The 22627-nt window shown below is 38.0% G+C and overlaps 2 protein-coding genes across 3 annotated transcripts; one reads left to right on the forward strand and one right to left on the reverse strand.

Moving 5' to 3' along the window:
• Positions 1-4527: 4527 nt before the first annotated feature.
• LOC146520393 (butyrophilin-like protein 10) lies at positions 4528-13112 on the forward strand. Of its 2 annotated transcripts, XM_085155682.1 has the most exons (5): positions 4528-4789; positions 7600-7938; positions 8137-8172; positions 9401-9685; positions 9807-13112. In XM_085155682.1, the coding sequence occupies exons 1-5, from the start codon at positions 4687-4689 to the stop codon at positions 9950-9952; spliced, it is 909 nt and encodes a 302-aa protein (XP_085011808.1). In that variant the 5' UTR covers positions 4528-4686; the 3' UTR covers positions 9953-13112. The 2 variants fall into 2 exon arrangements, with proteins under 2 accessions (XP_085011808.1, XP_085011809.1); XM_085155683.1 differs by lacking the exon at positions 8137-8172.
• A 1957-nt stretch (positions 13113-15069) lies between these two features.
• Positions 15070-17736, reverse strand: LOC146520394 (uncharacterized). Its single transcript, XM_085158104.1, has one exon. The coding sequence runs from the start codon at positions 17377-17379 to the stop codon at positions 15862-15864; it is 1518 nt and encodes a 505-aa protein (XP_085014230.1). The 5' UTR covers positions 17380-17736; the 3' UTR covers positions 15070-15861.
• Between the last annotated feature and the right edge of the window lie 4891 nt (positions 17737-22627).

The raw sequence follows: 22627 nt of genomic DNA on the forward strand, positions 1-22627 counted from the left end.
GAAATGAACAGAGGTGTCATTGAGGATATTAGAAATATGATGAGGAGACTGTTTGTCTCCATAGTGCTCAACCTGAGCTGTCCCTCTGATGTACTCATTTCTTTTATTGGGACAGGGCAGTGGGGTGAGAGGATCGGGGAAGAAGCAGCATATGTTTGCCTCTGTTCCCTTCATGCATGTCCACTGAAGTCTACTTCACTCACCACTGTGGTCACTCTACTTCATCAAACTTACTCCACAATTCATCTTTCTCCTCCACCTGATATCCAACCTGTGAGGCATATAAGTTGAGAGCAAGCGTTTTAGGTCTGTGTCAAAGGTGAGATATTTAAAATAGGAGCTATTAGTGATCACTTTTTACACACCACCAGTGGTGTGTAAAATGGCTCACATGCCCGCACAGTGGAGTCTGTGCGGGCATGGGCAGATGGGGAGGGGGCTTGAGCACCTGCCTCTTTCCTCTTGGATCCCTCAAGTTCCCTCTTCTTCAGGTATTGTTTTTATGTGCGTGTGCTTGTGGAGTCCTGCCTGAGCCCCTCAACAATAACATTTAAATATTAATCACACTATTAATCACATTTTTTCTTAATAAAACGATATGGCTTGTATCAGTCACATGATGAACATTAACATCACAGAAATCATTTTCTAAAAAAGGCAGACAGAGTGCGCTGTTCCTGGTTGGTAACCATGGCTGTATCCCAATTCAGGGTCTGCAGCCTTAACGGTCCTCAAGGGCCGCGTACTCAAAGACCGCTAAGGCCGGAAGTGCGAGGCTTGTAGGCTTGTGAAATGGGACGGTCTAGCCTCCGTCGCGCTGCCCAAACCAAACGCTGGAAACGTTTCATACAGCTTTGTGTGACAGAAATGAAGGAGAACATATTTTGTTCATTTGTTTGTTTGTGTCAACATGAGCTTTGTGTGATTTGATAAGTATCTGAGGCTGAGACCACAGGACAGTAAAAAATGATTGTTGGGCTTCATTTCTGTACTGAACAGTCATTTTAGTATTAGTTAGTAAATAACAATTAGCTAATGTTGTTCATGAGACTAAAGTCATCTCACTTTGGTAATGTAAATATAATATGGCTAATATTATATTAATCATTATTAGTTATTACAGCATTGAACTTGAACTCTGTGTCAAATACTGAGCTTCAGTAAACATTCAAGTTGCAGTTATTTATATTTGCTATCACCTTAAATCTTCACTCAAAGACAAGTATCTGTGACAGTTTATATACAGGTGTATCATATATAAGAGACAAATGTTGTTCGTTTATTATGTTGGCATTATTACATTTGGCTCAATGCTTACATATATGTGTAAAAAGAAAATGTATGAGCTGTGATAACTGTTTCTGACAGAATGAAGAGTAGACTGATATATGAAATATTCCTTTATTGGGTGAGAAAATCAGACCATGTCACAACTGCTTTCAGTCATACAGAATAGATATCAGAGCCTTAAACAGGCTGACTTCTGCTAAATGGGTCAAACCACATAACATCCTTATAGAATATGATGTAACACTATAGATCAACTTACCTCAGAATATATTAAGTCAGCTTTGACAAACAAATATGATCAACTGTTTCTAGTAGAATTCCCAAGTTGTCATCTTGTACCCTCTCAGAGCCCTGTATGCTTGCAGAGACCCCTACAGTAGGGAAACATGCAAAACGGTGTCCAAACCTTTGTATTTTAGCTTTATTTATGTCTTACACAGCATTCCAACTCTTTAGCTAACTTAATAACTTTAGCTAAAGTGAATAGTTAGTCTAATTCATTAGTGCAGCATTACTGGATCACCTCTGTTTGAAGTGATATAACTATCACTGAAACAGCAAACTTTGTAACTAAACAAACAACACTTCTTATTCTCTAAATGTTTGGCTACAGCTGTAGATTACACTATCAGTGCTTGTTCACTCTTGACAATAATCACATTTCTAAATTCTCTTTGTGCATTTACAGGTAAACAATATCTAATATTTTATCTAATTGACTGCTTTGTCTTTGAAAAGGTGAAGAGCCTGAGGCCGGTGACAGTCCAGTTCTACTCTAAGTACATCCTTACGGTGGCTCACATGACAAGGCTACATTCCTGTCCTGCCAGAAGAGAAGAGAAACTTCAGAGTCTTCATGCAGTTCAACCACACCTGTCATATTTCGTATGACAGGGGTCTTAAACTCCAGTCCTCAAGAGCCGGTGTCATGAGCCGGTGTCATGTCATTGCACCAGGGACACATGGTCCCTGGTGCAACACACCTGAATACAATTAGTAGGTCATTAGCAAGAGTATAGAACTTGACTGCATGCTGAGGCGGCAACCCCTAACCCCACTCAAGTAAATTTAAGTAAATGTATGTATTTGGAAACATACTTCTAAAAATACTTTTATTGCACCATGTTCATTTACTCATGAGCTGCTGTAACATGAATCAAATGGCTGAATTGCCAACTCAGCATGTAGTCAAGTTCTATATTTGCTAACGACCTATTAGGTGTGTTGCAACAGGGACACATGGAAAAGTTGCAGGACAGCGGCCCTCGAGGACTAGAGTTTGAGACCCCTGCCGTATGGTGTTCATGCAGTTTTCTACCCCACAGTTACAGCATGTCTGACTGCCTGTTCAGCATATGCAAAAATATATGATGAGTTTAAGCATGTGATGACAAAGGCCTTCCATTATGGTGTTTGTCATCACATGTCACAGACATCTGGATGATCATTTGGAATAAACTAAAAACTAAAAACTTTGTTACTTCATCTTTTATCTTTATTATTATTATTGTTCTTATTTTACATTTTTCATTGTTAGGCATTAGGTTTATTTGTAGTAGTCATTTCCAGCTTCTTTCCCTCTTCCATGTTACTGTGTCAGCTTGTCAGCATCTATTTGGGGTTGGGAGTGGAACAGAAAGTAAGTAAATCCAAAGTGCCATTAAAACCAGGAGAGGTTCTTATATTTCAGAAGAAGGGATTAATTCAAAAGAAATGACCTCAATGCCATATTTTATTTAGGAAACCCGGAGAGCACTTTGCAAAATAACACATTCTTATAATTTCACCCTCAGATGAGCCAAGCTACGACTGTCAGGGAAGGTGATGTAGGTACAGAGCATGTGAGAGTGGTTAAGTTAATGTCTCTTGTCTAGATGAAGGCACAAGAGGGATCAATGGCAAGGCGTAGAGATTCAATATTTTCAGTCTTCAGTGGACACTCCCTTTCTGGCACAAAACACCTGTAAAAGATGGTTGATTTAGGAGGTGACCCGACAACTTCAGCTTGTCAAACATAGCAATGGAGTAGTATGTTAATTAAGCATGCACTCAGTACCCTAAGAATTATTATGGTAGTTAAACACAGTGAGGCCCAGATAGCAAGGAATCAGCTGTTTAATCCTAATGGGCAGCTTATGTCTTATTTTAGAATTCTTAAACACCTATACATTTCCAGCCACACCCAAAGAATATGCCATATTATTTGATGCAATACCTACAGGTATTATAATACTTTTTAAAGGTATTCAACCTTGCATATCATCTGTTTTTCTCCCCAACCCTTTGGATTCACACATAGGAAGAATCTGTCTAACAAACCATAGTAAAAGTAATAAGAATATTTGTGCTTTGTTCCAGACAGAATCTCTAACTATTGCACATGTGGTCTCTTATTGGAATTCCTTTGTCAGTGACATTAACTGGAAAAGAGTATGGACAATTCCAAACAAGTATCTGGTAACGAATAAAGTGAAGGAAGTCTCATTTAAAATACTGCATAAATTTTATCCTGCTAATCATTATATGACAAAGTTCAAAAGGGACATAAATGTGAACTGTGGATTTTGTGGAAGCCATCCTGACACTGTGCAGCACCTCAGGATCTGTTCATACGCTAGAACATTTTGGAAAGACTTCAGTATATTCATTGCTGGACATCTCTATAAAGACTTTACTGTGAAATGGGAAAATGTTATATTTTGTTTCTTTCGAAGGCAAGAAAAAAAAAAGATGTTTACTTTATAATAAACTTGTTAGTTATCTTAGCTAAATTTTATTTTCACAAATGCAAATACAGTAACCAAAAGCCTAATTTTAAACATTACTATAATGATGTTTTATGTTACATAAAATTGATTCGTGGATCACTTAACAAAAAGGCTATGAAAACTATTACTATTAATTACAAATTATTTGAATGTATGTAATTCTTTGTATTAGACCCCCTGGCATATGTTAATTTTGTTCTGGTTGTATACATGTTCTGTATACATGTTCTCAATAAAGTTAAAAAAAAAAAAAAGCGTGCGGTCGCTGTGCGGACACAGCCAGGATCTTTCCAACAACTCCTTTCACAATAAAAGATCTTTCCAACAACCCTTTCCACAATAAAAGATCTTAATGTGGGTGTGGGGCAGAGGAACACTTGCAGTGCGTCACTGCCACCCCGCCCCACACCATGCACTTGCAGCGCGTCTATGTGATGTTAAAAAGAGATCTCACTCTTCCAAACAGAAAGTAACATCCGGCTTGAGAGAGACATCTTGATTCTTATTAACTCTCTGATGGGACGACGGAGCCAGCGCGAGTTGAGTCACTGCAGGAGAACTCGTTCCACACTTTCAGCGCCCAGTCATTTACTCAGCGAGTTTTCAGAGCAAGCCGCCAGTTCGTGAAATGTGCATCTTACTGTATGGACTTGTTAAAAAGATGAAAATTCAGGAGTTTCTGTATTTCTGCCTTATTCTTGTAACTGCGTCTGCGAAAGGACATGAAAACGGTAAGAAGACTTAGCCTAATAACTGCATTCATTTAGCGATCGGAGAAATTTAAAATAAAAATCACGGATACGATTTTCGGCAGAATTTATACTGTGGTGTAAATTTGAATGTTTTAAATGTGTCATTTTGATTTTACAAGTCCAGAATATAAAAGATCGTAGAGGAAAATGGGGAATCTGGATTACTCAAAAGACAGTTTTTGTTTGTTTGTTTGTTTGTTTGTTTGTTTGTTTTATTAGTCCTTTATTTATCTAGGTAAAAAAAAACTAACTGAGAATAAAAATCTAATTTCCAAGAGAGCACATAAGTACATAACATAAGCAAAGATGCAGATGCAAAGCACTTCCCTCTTACAATGAACACCTATTGGGGGCGCTATTTCTCTTGACCAGAAGTGAAAAACTGTACTTCAAACATGATGATTAAACACAGTCAAGCTCATAATTATTCATACCCATGGCAAATTTTGACTTAAAATTACTTTTATTCAACCAGCAAGTTTTGTTTTGACTGGAAATGACATAAGTGTCTCCCGAAAGATAATAAGACAATGTACAAGAGGCATTATTGTGGAAAAAAACATTTCTCAGCTCTCAGTGAGGACCTGCAGCTGTGCATTGTGGCTGCTCAAAAGTCATGAAAGGGCTACAAGGCCATATCTAAGTGTTTTCAAGTTCCAGTGGCTACAGTACAAAGTATTATTAAAAAATACAAGATGTTCCACACCAGGGAAAATCTCAGACGATTTGGTCGGAAGCCAAAAGTGACACCTGTGCTGGCCAAAATAAAAATCATAAATTTTATTTTCAGCTAAATTTATACAGTGCTGTTAATCTAAATGTTACGAATGTGTAATTTTAATTTTATAAATCCAGAATATAAAAGATAAGGGAATCTGGATTATTCAGATTATTGGATAGAACCTGTTATGTATTTATCCACCAGGGGGCAACAGTTGTTGGAGAGTTTTCAGTCTGTGGGGCGCATGCCCCGGTTCTCTTAATAAAGAAGTAACTGTGAGTTAAACATGGTCTCCGTGGTTCCTTAATCCTAGGATATCACAGAACCTCTTTCTGGCACTCCACAGTGTCCAGAAATTAAGAGTTTTTAAGTGAATTAAGAGTTTACTGTATCAGTTTCTGGTACTCCACAGTGTCCAGAAATTAAGAGTTTTTAAGTGAATTAAGAGTTTACTGTATCAGTTTCTGGTACTCCACAGTGCCAGAAAGAGGACGTTTTTGCCTTTCCAACCTACAGGTGGTGGCACTTCTGTGGACCAAAACAAAGTAAAGTCTGTACTACTTAAATTCACTCGCGGTTTAACATTTCTTTTCAACCACAATGAAAACTGTACGTCAGAAGAAGCAGCATAGGTAAGAACAAACTATAACAGCTAATCAACCACAACAATATGTGTGATTTTATAGTTTCCAACGTTTCTCAGCTCTCTTTATTGTTTTAGGGAGAAAAGAGAGGATAGTGGTTCTTCTTCTTCTTCTTCTTCTTCTTCTTCTTCTTCTTCTTATTATTATTATTCTTATTATTATTATTATTATTATTATTATTATTATTATTAGTTGTTGTAGTATTGGTAGTAGTAATAATAGAAGTATATACAACTGGACAAATTTAACTGTGAATTAAGTGAATTAAGAGTTTACTGTATCAGTCCTGTGTATTTCCACTATAGAAAAATACTTTCTGTCAGAGGAAGGAAACTCATCCCTTGGCCAGTGGAAACAAACAAACAAACAAACAAACAAACAAACAAACAAACAAACAACCCTCTGCACTCAAGTCTGCTGTGTCTTGAATGAGGGAGAACCACAGACACAAATGTCATATTACAAATTTATACCACTGAGGCATGCTGGGTAACCAGGTGACTGAGAAAAAAAGTGAAATTACATCAAACTGAAAAACGCAAAAAGCATCTTTTTAACGACTGACTCTGCTGCTCTTCAAGAGTAGATTTAAATTTTTTTTTCAATTTTGTGACGACAAATTGAATCGTTTTTTTTTTTAAATATTGTTTTATATTAAAAAAGTGGGATTATCTTGGATCTACTTTTTTACTTTTGAAAAACGTCTTTTAGACATTGGTCTAGGTTGTAGGTCTAATGAGTGACTTGTGTAAACACAAGTAAAACACACAATATTAAAAAGTGTAAAATGTGTGATGATTGTGACACACTGACCTGTCAAAACCAAAACTAAACGAGTCTCATGGTCATTTCAAATTCAAATTCAAATTCAAATTTTTTTATTTGTCACATACACAGTCATACACAGTATGATATGCAGTGAAATGCTTAGACAACTGCTCTTGACCTAAAGAAAAAAAAAGAAAAGGCTATGAATAAGATAGGAAATAAATATGAAAATTAAAAAGGGTAAATTTAACCAGGAAGGAATAAAATAAAATATAAAAATTAAGTTAAGAATGAGATAACTGTACAACACAAATTAGAATGAAGGGTAAATTTAACTGGGAAAGAATAAGATAAAATACACACAATAACAGCAGCTGTACAAGAATTAACTGGAAATGAGGAATATAATGTCCAGTGTTGTGCAATCCACATTATTTAGTGTCTTGTGCAGTGCAAATATGCTTAAAGATTATTGGTTTATTTTATTATTCTATTATTAGATTATTTTTCATTTCACAAAGTATGACATGAAATCAGTGAATAAATCTTTTTCATATTTATAAACTGTGCTTTTAGAGTAATGGAGGTTACGTACATGCGATTTAGGACTTTTGACTTATTGAAACATAAGAATTAAAACATGCTTCATCCTTCAGGATGGGGAGTTGTCACAGTTTTGGTCCCAGAAGGAAGAGATGCCATCTTACCCTGCTCCCTCAGCACCAAGCTGAGCCTTCAACATGAGGTCTTTGACTGGAAGAAAGATGGTCAGAAGGAGGTGTTCCTGTACTCTGCTGGCGACGAATACAATAACGGACGTCCGGGACAAGACGAGCAGTTCAAAGGTCGGGTCTCATATTTCCCAGAAGAGTTGAAGCTTGGTAACGCCTCCATAGTCATCAGAAACACCAAGCTGGTCGACAGTGGAGAATACTCCTGTATTATTCCACATCTTCACCCAAAGCAACAAAGTTTCAACATTAAACTCATCGTTGGTGAGTTTTTCATTTTTGAAAACATCCTGAAAACACGACTAAGATCGCTGCTTTACTCACTCCAATAATGCAATAACTGAGTTCTGCACTTATGATGTGGTGGCTCTCACTGTTAGATTGTACAAATGTAACTACGAAGCAAACAGCAGGAGATAAGCTGATGATGCAGAGTGAAAACGTGTTGTTGTTGCCTTTCAGAACGTGTCTTTAAGGACCAATCAGGTGATGTCACAGGTGAGTGATGATGTCATGTTTATATCCGTGACGTGTGCTGCAGCTCTGCAGGCCTGAGCATCATTTGAGAAGTGTTGATACTGAACAGCATAAACAGTTCAGTAAATCAGAGTCTGTGATGCTCTGCTGTTAAACACAGATCAGGAGAAACGGTGTTGAACCCTGTTTTTGATCTATACCCCTAGTGTGTGTTAAATGTGAATAAAAATAAAATACCACGACTTTCAGGTCTCATTAAATATTTCATTCAGAATAGAACACAGAAAATATATCAGATGTTTAAACTGACAAAAAAATTATATTTTAGGAGAAGAAAAAGGGGTCTTTTTTAATTTGATGGCAGCAACATGTCTCCAAAATGGAAGGACAGCATCAGGTTTACCTTGTGCAGCATTCTCTCTTCTTTTAACAGCGGTCCATAAATAGCATGTGCTGGACTTTGTGACAGGAATGTTGGTGAAACATCTGCACCGCATGTTGCCAAGTTCAGTATTCAGACTCTGCCACTACGAAGCCATGTTTTTTTTTAATAGATCCAGTGTGCAGTTTAGCATGATCTTGGAGAAGTACAGTATAAGAGGCCTGTGACTGGACAATATGTTACTCTATTGAGGTCCCTTGCCCACAGAGATTTTTTCAGATTTTCTGGAACTGCCATCAAATTCAAAATGATCAAATCTGGGTTCTTCTGGGAATGAAATATGGGTTTGTGAGATCTGCAAATCAGAACAGCTCACAGTTAGCAGCAACATGAAGAATCTGAACAGGTTGTTGTGTGGCCTTGTCTCTCTGTGACACCTGAATTTGAAGCTTTATTCAGAGTTCTGTGTGTAAATGAGTGAATGGTGCACAGCCTCTGGGTGCAGAGTTGTAGCACACAGGCAGATGTAAACATCAGTGACATCGTCAGCCTGTTGATTTCTCCACCTCTGTCTTTAGTCTGAGACGCTGTGGGTTACGGTCATGTGATAACACTCACCTGTAACAGTACTGTAACTGCAGTATACTGTAGTACTGTACTATAGTACTGTTGTTTAATTTATTTGGTTTAATTGACTGTGAGTTAGTTTTTTATGGTGATTAATTTAAGGAAAATTTCATAAACTGATTTTGTTTTCATCCACCTTCATGGAAGAAAACTACAATAACATTACAGAGTATATAATATAACAGTATATTAGTCTCCGTGACCTTGTGCTGCAGCTGTAGCTTCATGCTGTGCTCACAGGTGCAGCTCCAAAGCCTTTTGTTGGGATCCTGAACATCACGGAGGACGGGGCGCTGCTGAAGTGTGAGGTTCCAGGTGCTTTTCCAAAACCTTCGGTGGAGTGGAAGGACAGCGATGGAAACATCCTTCCAGCTGAGGAGCCGCAGGTGTCGTACAGAGGAGACCGCTATTACGTCACCCTCCTCATCGCTGTGACCAAGACAGACACCAACGTCTTCCGCTGTGTAGCCACACAGCTGGAGATTAGCCATGTGACTGATGATGAGATCTACGTGCCTCACTGTGGTAAGATTTCTTCTTCTGTTCTCATCCTTGGTGGAATTTTCAGGTTTTAAATAGACTCTGTTTAACAGTAGTTCTGTCTACTGTTCTGTGCTGCATTAACTTTTTGTTCAATGTGTTTCAGAGAAAACAGCTGAGAACTGCTGTGGAGTGGGTGTGGTTGTAGCAGCATTTTGTGGTGGAGCTCTGAGTACTGCAGTTCTGTTTGTAGCTATAAAGTACATTAGAAGATGGCAGAGAGGTGAGAATAATGATGGATTTCATATTTAGCATTTATTTTGACATACAGTATGTGTGAGGTGTAAAATTCTCAGTATTTTATGGATGAATCTTTTGGTTTAATCATCATAATGCTCTGGATTGGCTGCAGATTGCAAACACAAAGTCCTTTTTTACAGCAGGTAGTTTCAGGCATATCGATCTAACCTTTCAGCTAAAAGGAGAAGGAGTGTTTCTTTTTAAAAAAAAAACAAAAAACTGAGTTATCTATTTGCCGCAGATGTAGCTTAATAAACTGTAAACTGAGGTACAAGAAGACATTTAAGGGGATGTTAGTGCTGAGCGATTGTCTCCACAGTCTGACCATCTTATCGTCCTGCTGTATGATCACTAATGCTGTGTCCCATCAGCACCAGGGGCAGGTCAGTGGGGGGTGATGGGCTTAACATGCAATTCAATTCAATTTTATTTATATAGCGCCAAATCACAACAACAGTCGCCTCAAGGCACTTTATATTGTACAGTAGATCCTACAATAATAAATACAGAGAAAACCCCCAAGAATCATATGACCCCCTATGAGCAAGCACTTTGGGGACAGTGGGAAGGAAAAACTCCCTTTTAACAGGAAGAAACCTCCAGCAGAACCAGGCTCAGGGAGGGGCGGCCATCTGCTACGACCGGTTGGGGTCAGTCAGTAAAGCAGCAATGGACACTCTCACAGTGAACTACTGTGAGTCTCACCTGGTTAGTGATCATCACCAAGTGTTAAACTCCAAAAGCTCAGGGACTCAAACCACAGACAGAAAACAGCAAACCATGAGAGACTTTGGGATTCACCACACAGTGCCTTAAAATCAGCAGAACACGAACCTGTAACACTCAAAGGCAGCTTATGAGTCTTCATCCAAGAGAACCAGACTGTACATAATTTAAAAAGCTTTAAAAGGTGGAGACAAAATCAGCTGCTTTTCGTTCTTACAGCTCAGCTTCTCAATTTGTGTGAGCCAGAAGCCGCTCAAAGCTGTAAAACTGCTGTGATTGTATTTTAACTTGAACACATTCTTGATCAGATTCTCTTTTTATTTTTGCTTTACTTTGTTGTTGTTGTTTTTTTTGTTGAGTAAGTTTGTTTGTGGAGAGTTTGTCTGTATTTGTAAACGTGACTTTAAAAAGATTCCAAGCAATAAAAATGGTGACTTTCAGAATTATGTTGGCGCTGTTAAAGCTGATAATGCTAATGACATACTTGTATTTAATTGCAATGCTACAATCAAAATGCTGATTATATTTTACCATGTGTTTAATCATTATTATGTTTTGACTACTGAATTAATAGAAAATATCTAAGTCATGACATGAAAAATTTGTATCGCAGTTTTTAAATAAAAAGCCCCCAAACATCCTATTTGTGTGGCTGTTATGTTTGTGTAGCTCAGATATTTCCACACTTCACTCATTTTGAAATGTGAGAAACCTTCTGCAGACACGCAGACCTTTAGCCACACCAATGATCATCGCAGCAGATAAAGATGAAGGATTTGCTTCTGTCTGTTTTCTTTTTGATCCACTGATGATTTGGAAGATGGCGCGGCCACGTCCAGACGGCTTCCTGACCGCTCCACACAGACTATGCACCTTTTTAGCTGTTTACTTATTTATTGCTTTGTTATACATCCTAAAACCTTCTAGTTTTATAGTTTACGACAGCAGACCACTTCTCAGTTCCCACATAGACCACCAGAAGGCCACCACCTGCACTTTGTGGTGTGCAGCAAATAAGGAAGTCAATTGTACCAAGCTAACAGCTGGTTTGGAAACACAGATATAGCAAACAAAGACTGTAGATAGTAATGGAAAAACAATACACCTATCCATCTAGGGAGTAGCGTTCTGTTCTCTGCCTTGTGATTAGTGGAGGAATTCTGAAAGGAAGTTTGGTGTGTGGGGAAAGACGCTGAGAGGAATAAAGGTTCATACAGGTGTGAGCGAGTTTGATCCATGGTGAAAGAGATTTGATGTTTTGGTTATTTTTTATTGTTTGTTTGGATGAAGTGGTAGTTTTAGTGTTAGTCAGTCCACACAGCCTTGTAGGACTCCTTTTCTTTCCGTTCTGCTCTTTCCTTTCAACTGGTTGTAGCAAAGGGTTGGATGTAACAGCATCAGTGTCACTAAGAACGATTAATGGGAAAAAATTGTTAATTTTTCTGTAATTTTCCAGACACAGAGATTCAAAGTGTAATTAAATCAGTACCATCTTATTCAAATTCCCACACAGATACATACATTATTTTAATGATTGTATTATGTTCTATTTCGATTTACTGTGATATTAGAAATACGCCTTTTTGTCTTTTCCCCCCAATATTTTTTCTTTTTCTTTTTATAATTTTTACAGAACATACTTAAGTTTTTTTTTTTAATTGCTTTGACATGTATGGAACTTTTTTTTTCTTTTAGCATCATCTTCTAGGTTAGAAATATAATAATAATACTTGAAGAGGAAATACAAGTGTATTTCTTTTAATCAAATTACAAACCTTCATACAAATATTCTGATAGTGCTGAATTAAAAGCATTATAAATCTATAAGTGTTATAAATATTCATGATCTCGACCTAGAGAATGTGAACATTCCTCCATAAGATTCAACTTTAGCTTCCTTAGATACCTTTCTAAAATTGTTGAGCAGGACAGGATTGATCATAACGTAAAAAACAAGAGTACGTAAAATAACGCAGTCATAAATTGCAAAAGAAATTGCAAAACTTTTGCATTGTAGTTTGCAATGTCGATGTCACGCGGGCTGCAGAAATACTTCCACTGCTCCTGTTACTGTTCATGTGATTTCTGTACTGCAGGTGGCGCTGTCACTCCTCCTAATGGCCTCTCTGATGTGTCTTCCTGTGCAGGTAGCATGTCCCACCCGCGCCCCTGGCTAGGGTTGGATCATTTCAACAAAGCTCCAAAGAGAGGTCACATTGACAGGTTTTTTCCCCCTCTGTTACATTTGGATTGTTTTTCTTTTAAAAACTAACTGCATTGGTTTGTCTTGTTAAGAAGTGCAGTACAGAGATGACCTGCAGAATCACACCTTAATTTGATCTTTTCCACTTTAAAATCCTCAGTGTAGCAGCAGTGTACGACAACTATTCCTGTATATTGCCTTTTTGCTGGAAAATGTATGTTGAATAAAAATTTTCTATAAAAACAAATAGACGCACCTCTGCTGCTTATCCGTGCCAGTGTGCGACCTGCGATTCCCGGTATTTGCCAAAAAATGATTGCAGAAATTTAAGCTGTTGTAAATGACTTGACCTCAAATCTGTCAAAAAGTGGGTCAATCATATCTCTCATGAAGAATATCAAGTAATGTAGAGCCAGAAATGACAAGTGACTTTTACATATCCTTTATTTATCTGGGTAAAAAGTGTCATTAACATTTAAAAGTGTTTTTCAAGATCGATCTAGCCAAGAGGGCAGCAGAAATTGTTAAAAAATATAACCTCACACTTCTATGAACTTACTTGAAGTGATGAAAAAGGACTGGACTGATGACAATATGAGTACAATCATGATAAGTCATAAAGATACTTCAAAAATAGGTCATTTCTCTTTTTTTATATACAACCTCCTACCTAAATCCTCTTCACTACAGTCTGATTACTAATATAAGTAAATATATTAGATGTAAAAACGCATAAAAACATTGGTGATTTCTTTTTGTTTTATTTGATATAAATCACAAAGTGGTTTGTTTTAGAGAACTGGTGCAGTGGGGGCAGGAACAATATGATGAAATGAACAGAGGTGTCATTGAGAATAAGGAAAATGAAGGTTAACTGCAGAATGTGTATTAAAATATGGCAGCCCCAGTGTCATTATCAACTTTTATACTTAAGTAGCTTAACTAAGTTAAGCTACTTATTTCCCCCTTTTCCTCACTGGGTTTGGTTATTACATAACCTTAAGCTGTGGACAGATGTTTACATCCATCATGCGCATGAATGTCAGGGTCATTTTTGGAGTTTTAATGATTTCTCTCAACTGTTCTTTTCTTAGGGAGGAAGAGCATACATCTTTAATGACTGTGTGCACAAGTTTGAATTTATTTCTGATTTTCTTGAATCCACATGCTCATACATATCCCCACCATGATACATCAACCTGTCATCCTATGCTACCTCCATCAACCTTCTCTTACCACTGTGGTCACTCTCTACCACTTCATCAAACTTACTCCACAATTTATCTTTCTCCTCCAGCTGATATCCAACCTGGGAAGTGTGCACGCTGACAGCCAGCGTTTTAGGTCTTTGTCAGAGGTGAGGTATTTAAAATATGAGCTATTGGTGGACACTTTGTGCACACCACCAGTGATAACATAGTGGAGTCTGTACAGGCACGTATAGAGGGGGTGGAGGGGGCTTGAGCACCTGCCTCTTTCCTCTTGGATCCCCCAAGCGCCCTTTTTTTCTAAATAAAAGGTTCTGGCACATGATGTGGCAGAGCGTGCTGGTTACAAGCCGGGAGCGAGCTGGAAAAAAGCACATGCATTTTTGAGAAGGAGGCGGCTGCTCAGCCCCGGCTGTGTAGTCCAGAAAGGTCAAGTCAAGTCAGAAAAGCTGGTCTGTTGAGTGCAATTACCAAAGTCACCTTGAATTTGTTTTTTATTAAACCTTTTTTTAAACCTAAAAATCTCATTTCCAAGAGAAACCTGGCATTGTGGCAACAAAAGTCAAAATACACATACGACATACAGATAAGGTTGCTACTTTATTACCGAGATTACGGTAAGGGTGCTGAGTAGCTGAATATGAAGTCTGTGCTTCAATTTTGAAACTTAATTTATTTGCAAAAGTTTCATTCTGCTACTTAATTCAATACAGGGTTTATAATAAATTTTTATGAATACATTATAAATCATAACCAAAATGTAATGAGTCATAAATCGTGTAATACGTAAATCCTTAAGAGCAGATGACAAATCTGTAAAGAAATTCCATTTTGACTTTCATTCTATTGACAATTACTATTGATTGATTTTCATTACAAAAAAGATCTAATAGGTTCCTTTAAATTATAATAATAATTATAATAATAAAGAAGTCAAAAGTTATCTCGATGAATTATCAGATGAGTGCGTCATAAACTTTAACTCACCAAACTAGCAGCATAAATTATGATCTACAGACAAACATCGTAAACCAGATAAAGTTTTGTCAAACTTAATTTAAATCTTTTCTTTCAGCCAATGGGAAACTGTCAATCACATGCTAGCTTTCTAAATTGCCACTCAGCCACCAAAACAAAAATGCTGTAAAAGGGCAGGGAGATGCAGAACTCAAGAGAAAAACTTTATCGCTCGGTTTCTTTTGAAGCTGATATAAAATTGTATCAAAAACTCACACAGACACAAAAGATTTGGACGTTTTTGGAATTCTAGCAAGTGTGAAATGATTTGCTGGGATTTCTGCTTTGATATATTGGGGATTTTACCTTGCAATATAAGTCCTTTCATACAACAGAATAAAACACAACAGAAATCAGAAGTTTTTTTTAAATTGGATTTTTATTTATTCATTCATTTTTTCTTTTCTTTTTTTGTCAGGTTAGTACGGTGGTCCTGAGAGGCCAAACGGACTGCAACTTAAGATGGATGGTAATCCATCATCAGAATTGAGGAAAGGTGGTGTTAATGGAGACTCTACAGGGGGATACACTGGGGAAGGCCTTCTTACACGTCTTCCAGGGTGTTTTGGAGGCACTTGAATTAATTTAGTTTGCACTGGAGGTGGATGAGGTTTAATCTGTGGAAAGATCTGAGACGGAGTCGGAGTCTCCTCATAACATCTCCCCATCACGCTTCTATGGACCAACGATGCGAGCTTTTGGCCTTTCTGTTTTTCTAATTTAAGCTCCAGTTGAACGTCTTTCACTCTAGATTTTAGATGACCTATCTATTTTTCTTCATTGCAAGTCTTTTTGATCATCTGGTTCACTGGTCCAATGAGCTCCTGTTTTTGTTTGAATAAAGCGTATTCGGAAGACTTTACCATATTATTGTACTTCCTTTCAAATGATTCCAGCTCCCGTTTTTTATCTAGTAAAGCTCCCTCTAGATCCTTGCATCTGGTACGTAGACAGTTCAGCTGTTTTTCAAGAAACTCCTTCGTTATTCCAACAAAGGGGATGCCTTCCACACCGTCTACGTATTTCTTTTTCAAGTTGAGGAACACATCCCTAAATTCCACCTTTTCTTTTTCTATGAAGTGACCTGCATGTGGAAATGCCTTTTCAAAGGACAAAGCGCACTGGTACAATTCCTCTTGGAAGTGGCGCTCTTTCTTTTCCAGGCAATTCGTTTTTTGTGTGAATATTTCTGTTTGCTTTATTGTGGAGCGCAGTTGCTCTTCCAGCGAGATATTTTCAGCCAGTGCCTGATTGTGTGCCGTTTTCACTTTATACCTGTCCACTGCTGTCTTTCTGTGTTCTTCCTTCTCTTTGCTTATGCCCTTTTTTAGGTCTTCATTTTTCTTTGTCAGAGAAACAACTACTTTTTCGACCATAGCCTTCATTTTCTTTTCAAAGGCCAGAGCCCTAATGTTTCTCTGACATTTTTGTTTCATCGCCATTTGCTGGGCCGTTTTTTCGTCGATGGTCTTCCCCATTTGATCTTTCTCGTCTGTTAAATCTTTCACAGTTTTACCCATTAATTCGTTTTCGTCCTGTAACTTTGCATTATGTGTCAAAAGGCCCTCGATCCAAAACTGCGAGGATTGATGTTCCTCCTCACGTTCTTTGATTGCATTGATTGTCACAGTTTTGCCAATTTCCATTTTCTTCTCAAGCTTTGCAATATATTTATCATAAATGCCTATGACGATTTTTAACGTTGTTTCTGCAGCATAAGCTTTGTCTGTGAGTTTTGATGCATTTTCGTCATAAAATTGCTGCATCTGATTTTTCTCCTCTTTGTGGCGTTTCACCAGTAAGTCAACGACTTGGCTGTTGTGAAACTGCTGACGCGCAAATTTTTCTTTTTCCGTTTCCAGCAGTGCTTGCAGCACTTCAACATCTTCTTCATGTTTCCTATTAAGTTCAGCCAGAGTTTTCTCCGTCTCTGCGCGGAACTTTATGAGAGCTTCGTGGTAATCTTTTATCGAGTTTAACCTGTCACAGATACTGGTCCTGTCGTCCCCAACAGAAGACAGCATCTTATTAATCTGCCAAAGTTCTTTGTTTTCTTTAGTTAGATCCTCGATCCGTTCTTGATTCTTCTTGTTCTTGATTGTGTGCTGTTTTTTTAAGTATTCAAGCTCTGTTTTAAGCTTTTCAACTTCATCGATCATTGGTTGCAGTCTTTGGTCAAACTGGCTGGCATACGCGTTTTTTTCTTTTTGAGATTTGCCTTTTAAACGGTTAACAGTCTTTTTCAAGATATTAACATCCCTTTCTTTCTTAAGTTTTGAACTCATTTTTGCTTTTTAAATGCTGTATCACTCCAACAGTAACAGTACTATACAATGATATACAATAAACAATACGCAAATGAACCGCTACTTAAGGGTTTAGGTACATCAAAGAAAACAAAAGATTGTCATTAAACGTCACCGTGCACGTTCTGTGTCGTCATCGGCTCCACGGCTTCTTGTATACTTTTAAACAACAGATTCGAACATCAACTCTGCCTCTCCTCCGTCTCTGCGCGCGACACCTAACGCGGGGTGCGCGCTCTTCATTTATCCGCTTGGGCCCGGCTAGACGCGCTGCTGGTTGTAACACACGCCTTGAAAGTCTGCTGTCACGCGGAAACCTGACGACAACCACACCGTAAAAAAGTCCGGTGACAGTCAAAAGGTAAGATCTCACCTAAACAAATTGTATTTTATTGTAAGATTTAGCCAACATTTTACAGGAAGAATAAAACTTCCCACATCAAATTTTCAAGTTTGCAAAACTAAAATTCTCAAGGTCTATAGGCACCAAAAATAGAACAATATTATATGTTAAATGGTTCAATCCTCAATCCGAATTAGCAGAGCGATCGTGGCTGAGACGCAGCGGAGCGGAGGGGTGAGTGCCTGGCTTAAAACAGGACATGTTAGCTGCATTTAAAATGCAGTTAGGGGAGACCGGGGATAGTTGTAACGTGGGTCAGTTGTAACACTTCCAATTTCTCCAATCAGGGCTAAGTTTCAAATGATGTGACTCATCCTGTGCATGCCCAATTCAGTTCTGCTATCACGTGTGAAAAATCAGCACATTTTGTCAAACACAGACAATTTAACATGAAAAAAAGTAATTTGTATGCCAAAAAGTAAGTTTTTCTACTTTATTTCGATTTCTAATAGCATTATCTGCTTTGCAGTTAAACTCATCAAACTTAAATTATGTTATTTGTATGTCTATGGAGATATATTCTGTGTAGGTATTTAGTGCTAATGTTTTAGCCGTTGGCTGTAATGTTAGCTAGTTCATGGCTATAGGAGTCTGGGTCAGTTGTAACAGCAACAGTCTGGGTCAGTTGTAACAATAATGCAGATGTTAAACTTACCACACTATTACTTTAACTTATATTAAACAAGTTGGGGCAACGACATCAGCAGAGAGAGGTTCACTGGTCACTTTTGTATATGCGGTTAATGCCATTGGCAACACAATTCCTCCACTGTTTGTGTTCCCACACATACATTATGCAGACCACTGTGTCAGAGATGGACCAGTAGGAAGTATTGGTAGTGGAAATGAATCTGGATGGGTGCAAGAAACAGATTTCCTCATCTTTCTGAAGCACTTTGCAAACCACACCAAGGTAAGCCATGATAAACAGTAATGGAATTGCGATGCTGGTGAACAACTACATTTTTTCAGCTTCATTGTTATGTTCAAAATTGGTGCAAGAGTTGTAGGTTATAATGCCCACTGAGCCAATGAGGCCAAACTCAAGGAAGACCAACCAAAATTAATGAAATATTCAGTTGCAGAAAATTCCATAATTTGTCTTTTTTGGGGGGTTGGAATATGTTCAAAAGCTAGATTTCTGCATTCTGTCACACACACACATAGCTACATAAATGGCTCTAAGTGCATTCATGTGTTGAATAAACAAAGATTACATGTCAATGTTTTGTCTGTACCCTTATTTCATTGTGTTACATTTCACCCCAGGATATGTTACAACTAACCCAGACTATGGGGTTAATTGTAACATTTCACTCTTTGTGTTTGAGGCCATACCATGCAATGGGTAATTGTGCTGCAGAGAAAATAGCTGCACTATTTAATAGCAGAGACATGTAAATACTTTGCATTACATTTTGAATCCACTACCTTAAAAGAGCTCCAATTTACAGACAGAAATGTCAAAAATGTTACAACTATCCCCGGTCTCCCCTACTCTTTATTTAGTAGTAGGAGTCAGACCATGTTTCTTCTTAGCTGTAAAACATTACACCAAGGCAACCTGCAGTGTTGAAAACGTGTTTTCCGATGGTTTTTGCTACCTTACAATCCGTCCTGCTCTGTGAAATCAGCGACATTTGACCGTCCTGTTGCTCCGATTGAAATGTGTACAGCAGGGGCGATTCTAGGATCAGAGCTTTCGGGGTGCTGAGCACCCAGAGCTGCTCAGCCAGGTAAGATAAACTTTACTCGTCACGATGAGACTTCTTCCCTGTCTCTGTCAGTCCCTGCATCCTTAAATGTCTCCAGTTGTCCTGAGTTCCCTCTGGCTGTCTCCTTGGTGCATTTAAACCCCTGTTCCTCCCTGGCCTCATCGTCTGTTGTCTTCATCTCTGTTATCAGTCGTCATAATTTTACCATCTCTATGCAAGTCTGCAAATTTCTTTATTAAATCATAATCATTCTTAAATTCATCAAGTCTCTCTGTGCCTGAGTCCTCGTCACAAAACATGACATCATTGTTTTGTACATTTTAACACAATTTAATCCCCACATTTGTGAAAGAAAAGCAAAACACTTTTTTTAAAAGTCTGTAACAAAACCATCAAATCTGATCAAGGTTATTTAAATGCTGCAAAAGATGAATGGATTGGAATTAAAACAACAACAACAGAAAAACACACATCCTAACCTTAATTACTTTACTGGGGGAAAATGATGAATGGTGATCATAGTGAGTAAGAAGTAAACTGAGTGCATTTTTTGGACAGAGATTCACTTTTAATGTGTATGGTAAATGGTAAATGGCCTGTATTTGTATAGCGCTTTACTAGTCCCTAAGGACCCCCAAGCATTTTACACATCCAGTCATCCACCCATTCACACACACATTCACACACTGGTGATGACAAGCTACACTGTATGTATAATACAATACAGATATATGAAAATAGACTCCAAAAATAGAGTCCTTGAAATGTACAAATTGTTGATAAAACAAATTATAAAAATGGAGGCAACTTTGCCCATGGTACAATGTATGAAAATATCTTTACTGCAGATACTACTATGGCTCTGCTGATTTATTCCTTTCATTTTAACCTGTGTCGCCTCACCTTGAAGTTGGCAAATACTTTTGGTGGTCAACTCTCATACACAGTTTAGCAATTTCTGTTTTGCCTGTCACTGTTCCTTGTCTGTTTTCTTACCTGGTGCTTCCTGACCTTGCACTTTCTCCTCATGTTCCCCTCTTTCCTCTCTCCCTCTTTGGACTGACAATGACTAGTGACAGCAAAACAGAAACTGCTAAACTGTTTGTGAGAGTTGACCACCAAAAAGCGATAGACAGATTTTCCAACCTCAAGGTGAGGTGAAATAGGTTAAAATAAAATAAAAAATAATATAATATAATAATAATAATGTAATAAATATCTTTTCATACATAGTGTACATTGTACCAAAGTTGCCTCCGTTTTTTTAAAATAATTTTTTAAAAGTAATATTTTGTACATTTTAGGGACTCTTCTATTTTGGAGTGTATTTTTATGTATCTGTATTATATTATACATACACATTAAAAGTGAATCTCTGTCCAAAAAATGCCCTCAGTTTACTTTTAACTCACTATGAGCATCATTCATTATTCTCCCCCAGTAATTAGGGTTAGGATATTCATTTTTTTATTCCAATCCATTCTTCTTTTGCAGCGTTTAAATAACCTTGATGAGATTTGATGGTTTTGTTACAGATTTTTCAGGTGTTTTTCAGGTGATTTGCTTTTGTTTCACAAATGTGGGGATTAAATTGTGTTAAAATGTACAGAACAGTGATGTCATGTTTTGTGATGATGAGCCAGGCACAGAGAGACTTGATGGATTTAATAATCTTATGATTTAATAAAGGAATTTGTAGACTTGAATAGAGATGGTAAAATTATGACGACTGATCATGGAGACGAAAATGACAGACGACGCGGACAGAACAGGGGTTTAAATGCACCAAGGCGACAGTCAGAAAGAACTCGGGACAACTGGAGACATTTAGGGATGCAGGGACTGACAGAGACAGGGAAGAAATCTCATCGTGACGAGTAAAGTTTATCTTGCCTGGCTGGACAAAGCTCTGATCCTAGAATCGCCCCTAGTGTAAAATGAAATGCTGCTGGAGTAAATGAAGGGAGTCTTTGAGCATGTGTCTTTGGGCTCAAACTGTGATAAACAAGCAAGCAGCTGAGATCTTTGTGAAATGTGAACAAAAATAAAATACCACTAGTGAATTAGACTTCATGACAAACATGTTGGTGAGTGCTTGTGTATAAATACACAAATAATACACACATGCTTTCAATTGTGTAATTTAAGTGATCTGTGTAGCTCTGTTTTGGAAGTTCAGTTAACGCTAGAAATGTGTTTTGGAGTTTGTACGTGGTTTGTGTCTATAGGGGCCACCGTATATATTTATATATAAACATATATAAATAAAACCACTTTTTTTTACATTAGTAATTCCTTTTGTGCATAATTTTATATTATTGTTAATAATAAATTAATTAAAGCAACAAAACAACCTGAAGAGCCGGTTCGGAGCCGAAAGAGCCGGTTCTCTAAAAAGAGCCGCAATTCCCATCACTACTACAAATGCGGGCACAGCTACTTCTTCTTCTTTGGGGTTTAACGGCAGCTGGCATCCTTGTACATGCAGTGCTACCATCTTCTGTTTCAGTCCGTTATTACACTCTTAAATCCTACTACTTATTCCTGCGTCTTTTGGGATCTTACAAAGCTTCAAACGACGCGTCAACTGTTAAATTAGTCTTCGATGATTTTGATAGTCGACGTAATTGTGACTAGTCGACTAATCGTGGCAGCCCTAATGATCACTAATGGTGTGTCCCATCAGCATCAGGGGCAGGCCAGTGGGGGGTGATGGGCTTAACATGCAGTCAGTAAGGCAGCACTGGACACTCTCCAAGTGAACAGAGATCTCACCTGGTGAGTGAGACCCACAACAGTGAGTTCAGAAACTTGCAGCCATTTATCTCCAAGTGTTAAACTCCAAAAGCTCAGGGACTCAAACCACAGACAACAGTAACGCTGAGAAATCATGAGAGACTTTGAGCTGTGGATTCACCACACAGTGCCTTAAAATCAGCAGAACGTGAACCTGTAACACTCAAAGGCTGCTTATGAAATGTGTTAGTGATGGCAGCTGTTTGTTTTCTTTGAAAATGGTTTAAAGTCGATGATTGGTGATTGATCAGGCCCTGATGAGTGACTGAGACCGGAGTGAAGGTGATGGTGATGCCGCACAAGTAACAGATTC

The sequence above is a fragment of the Neolamprologus multifasciatus genome, chromosome 4 (genome assembly GCF_963576455.1).
Source record: "Neolamprologus multifasciatus chromosome 4, fNeoMul1.2, whole genome shotgun sequence".
Taxonomy (NCBI): Eukaryota; Metazoa; Chordata; class Actinopteri; order Cichliformes; family Cichlidae; genus Neolamprologus; species Neolamprologus multifasciatus.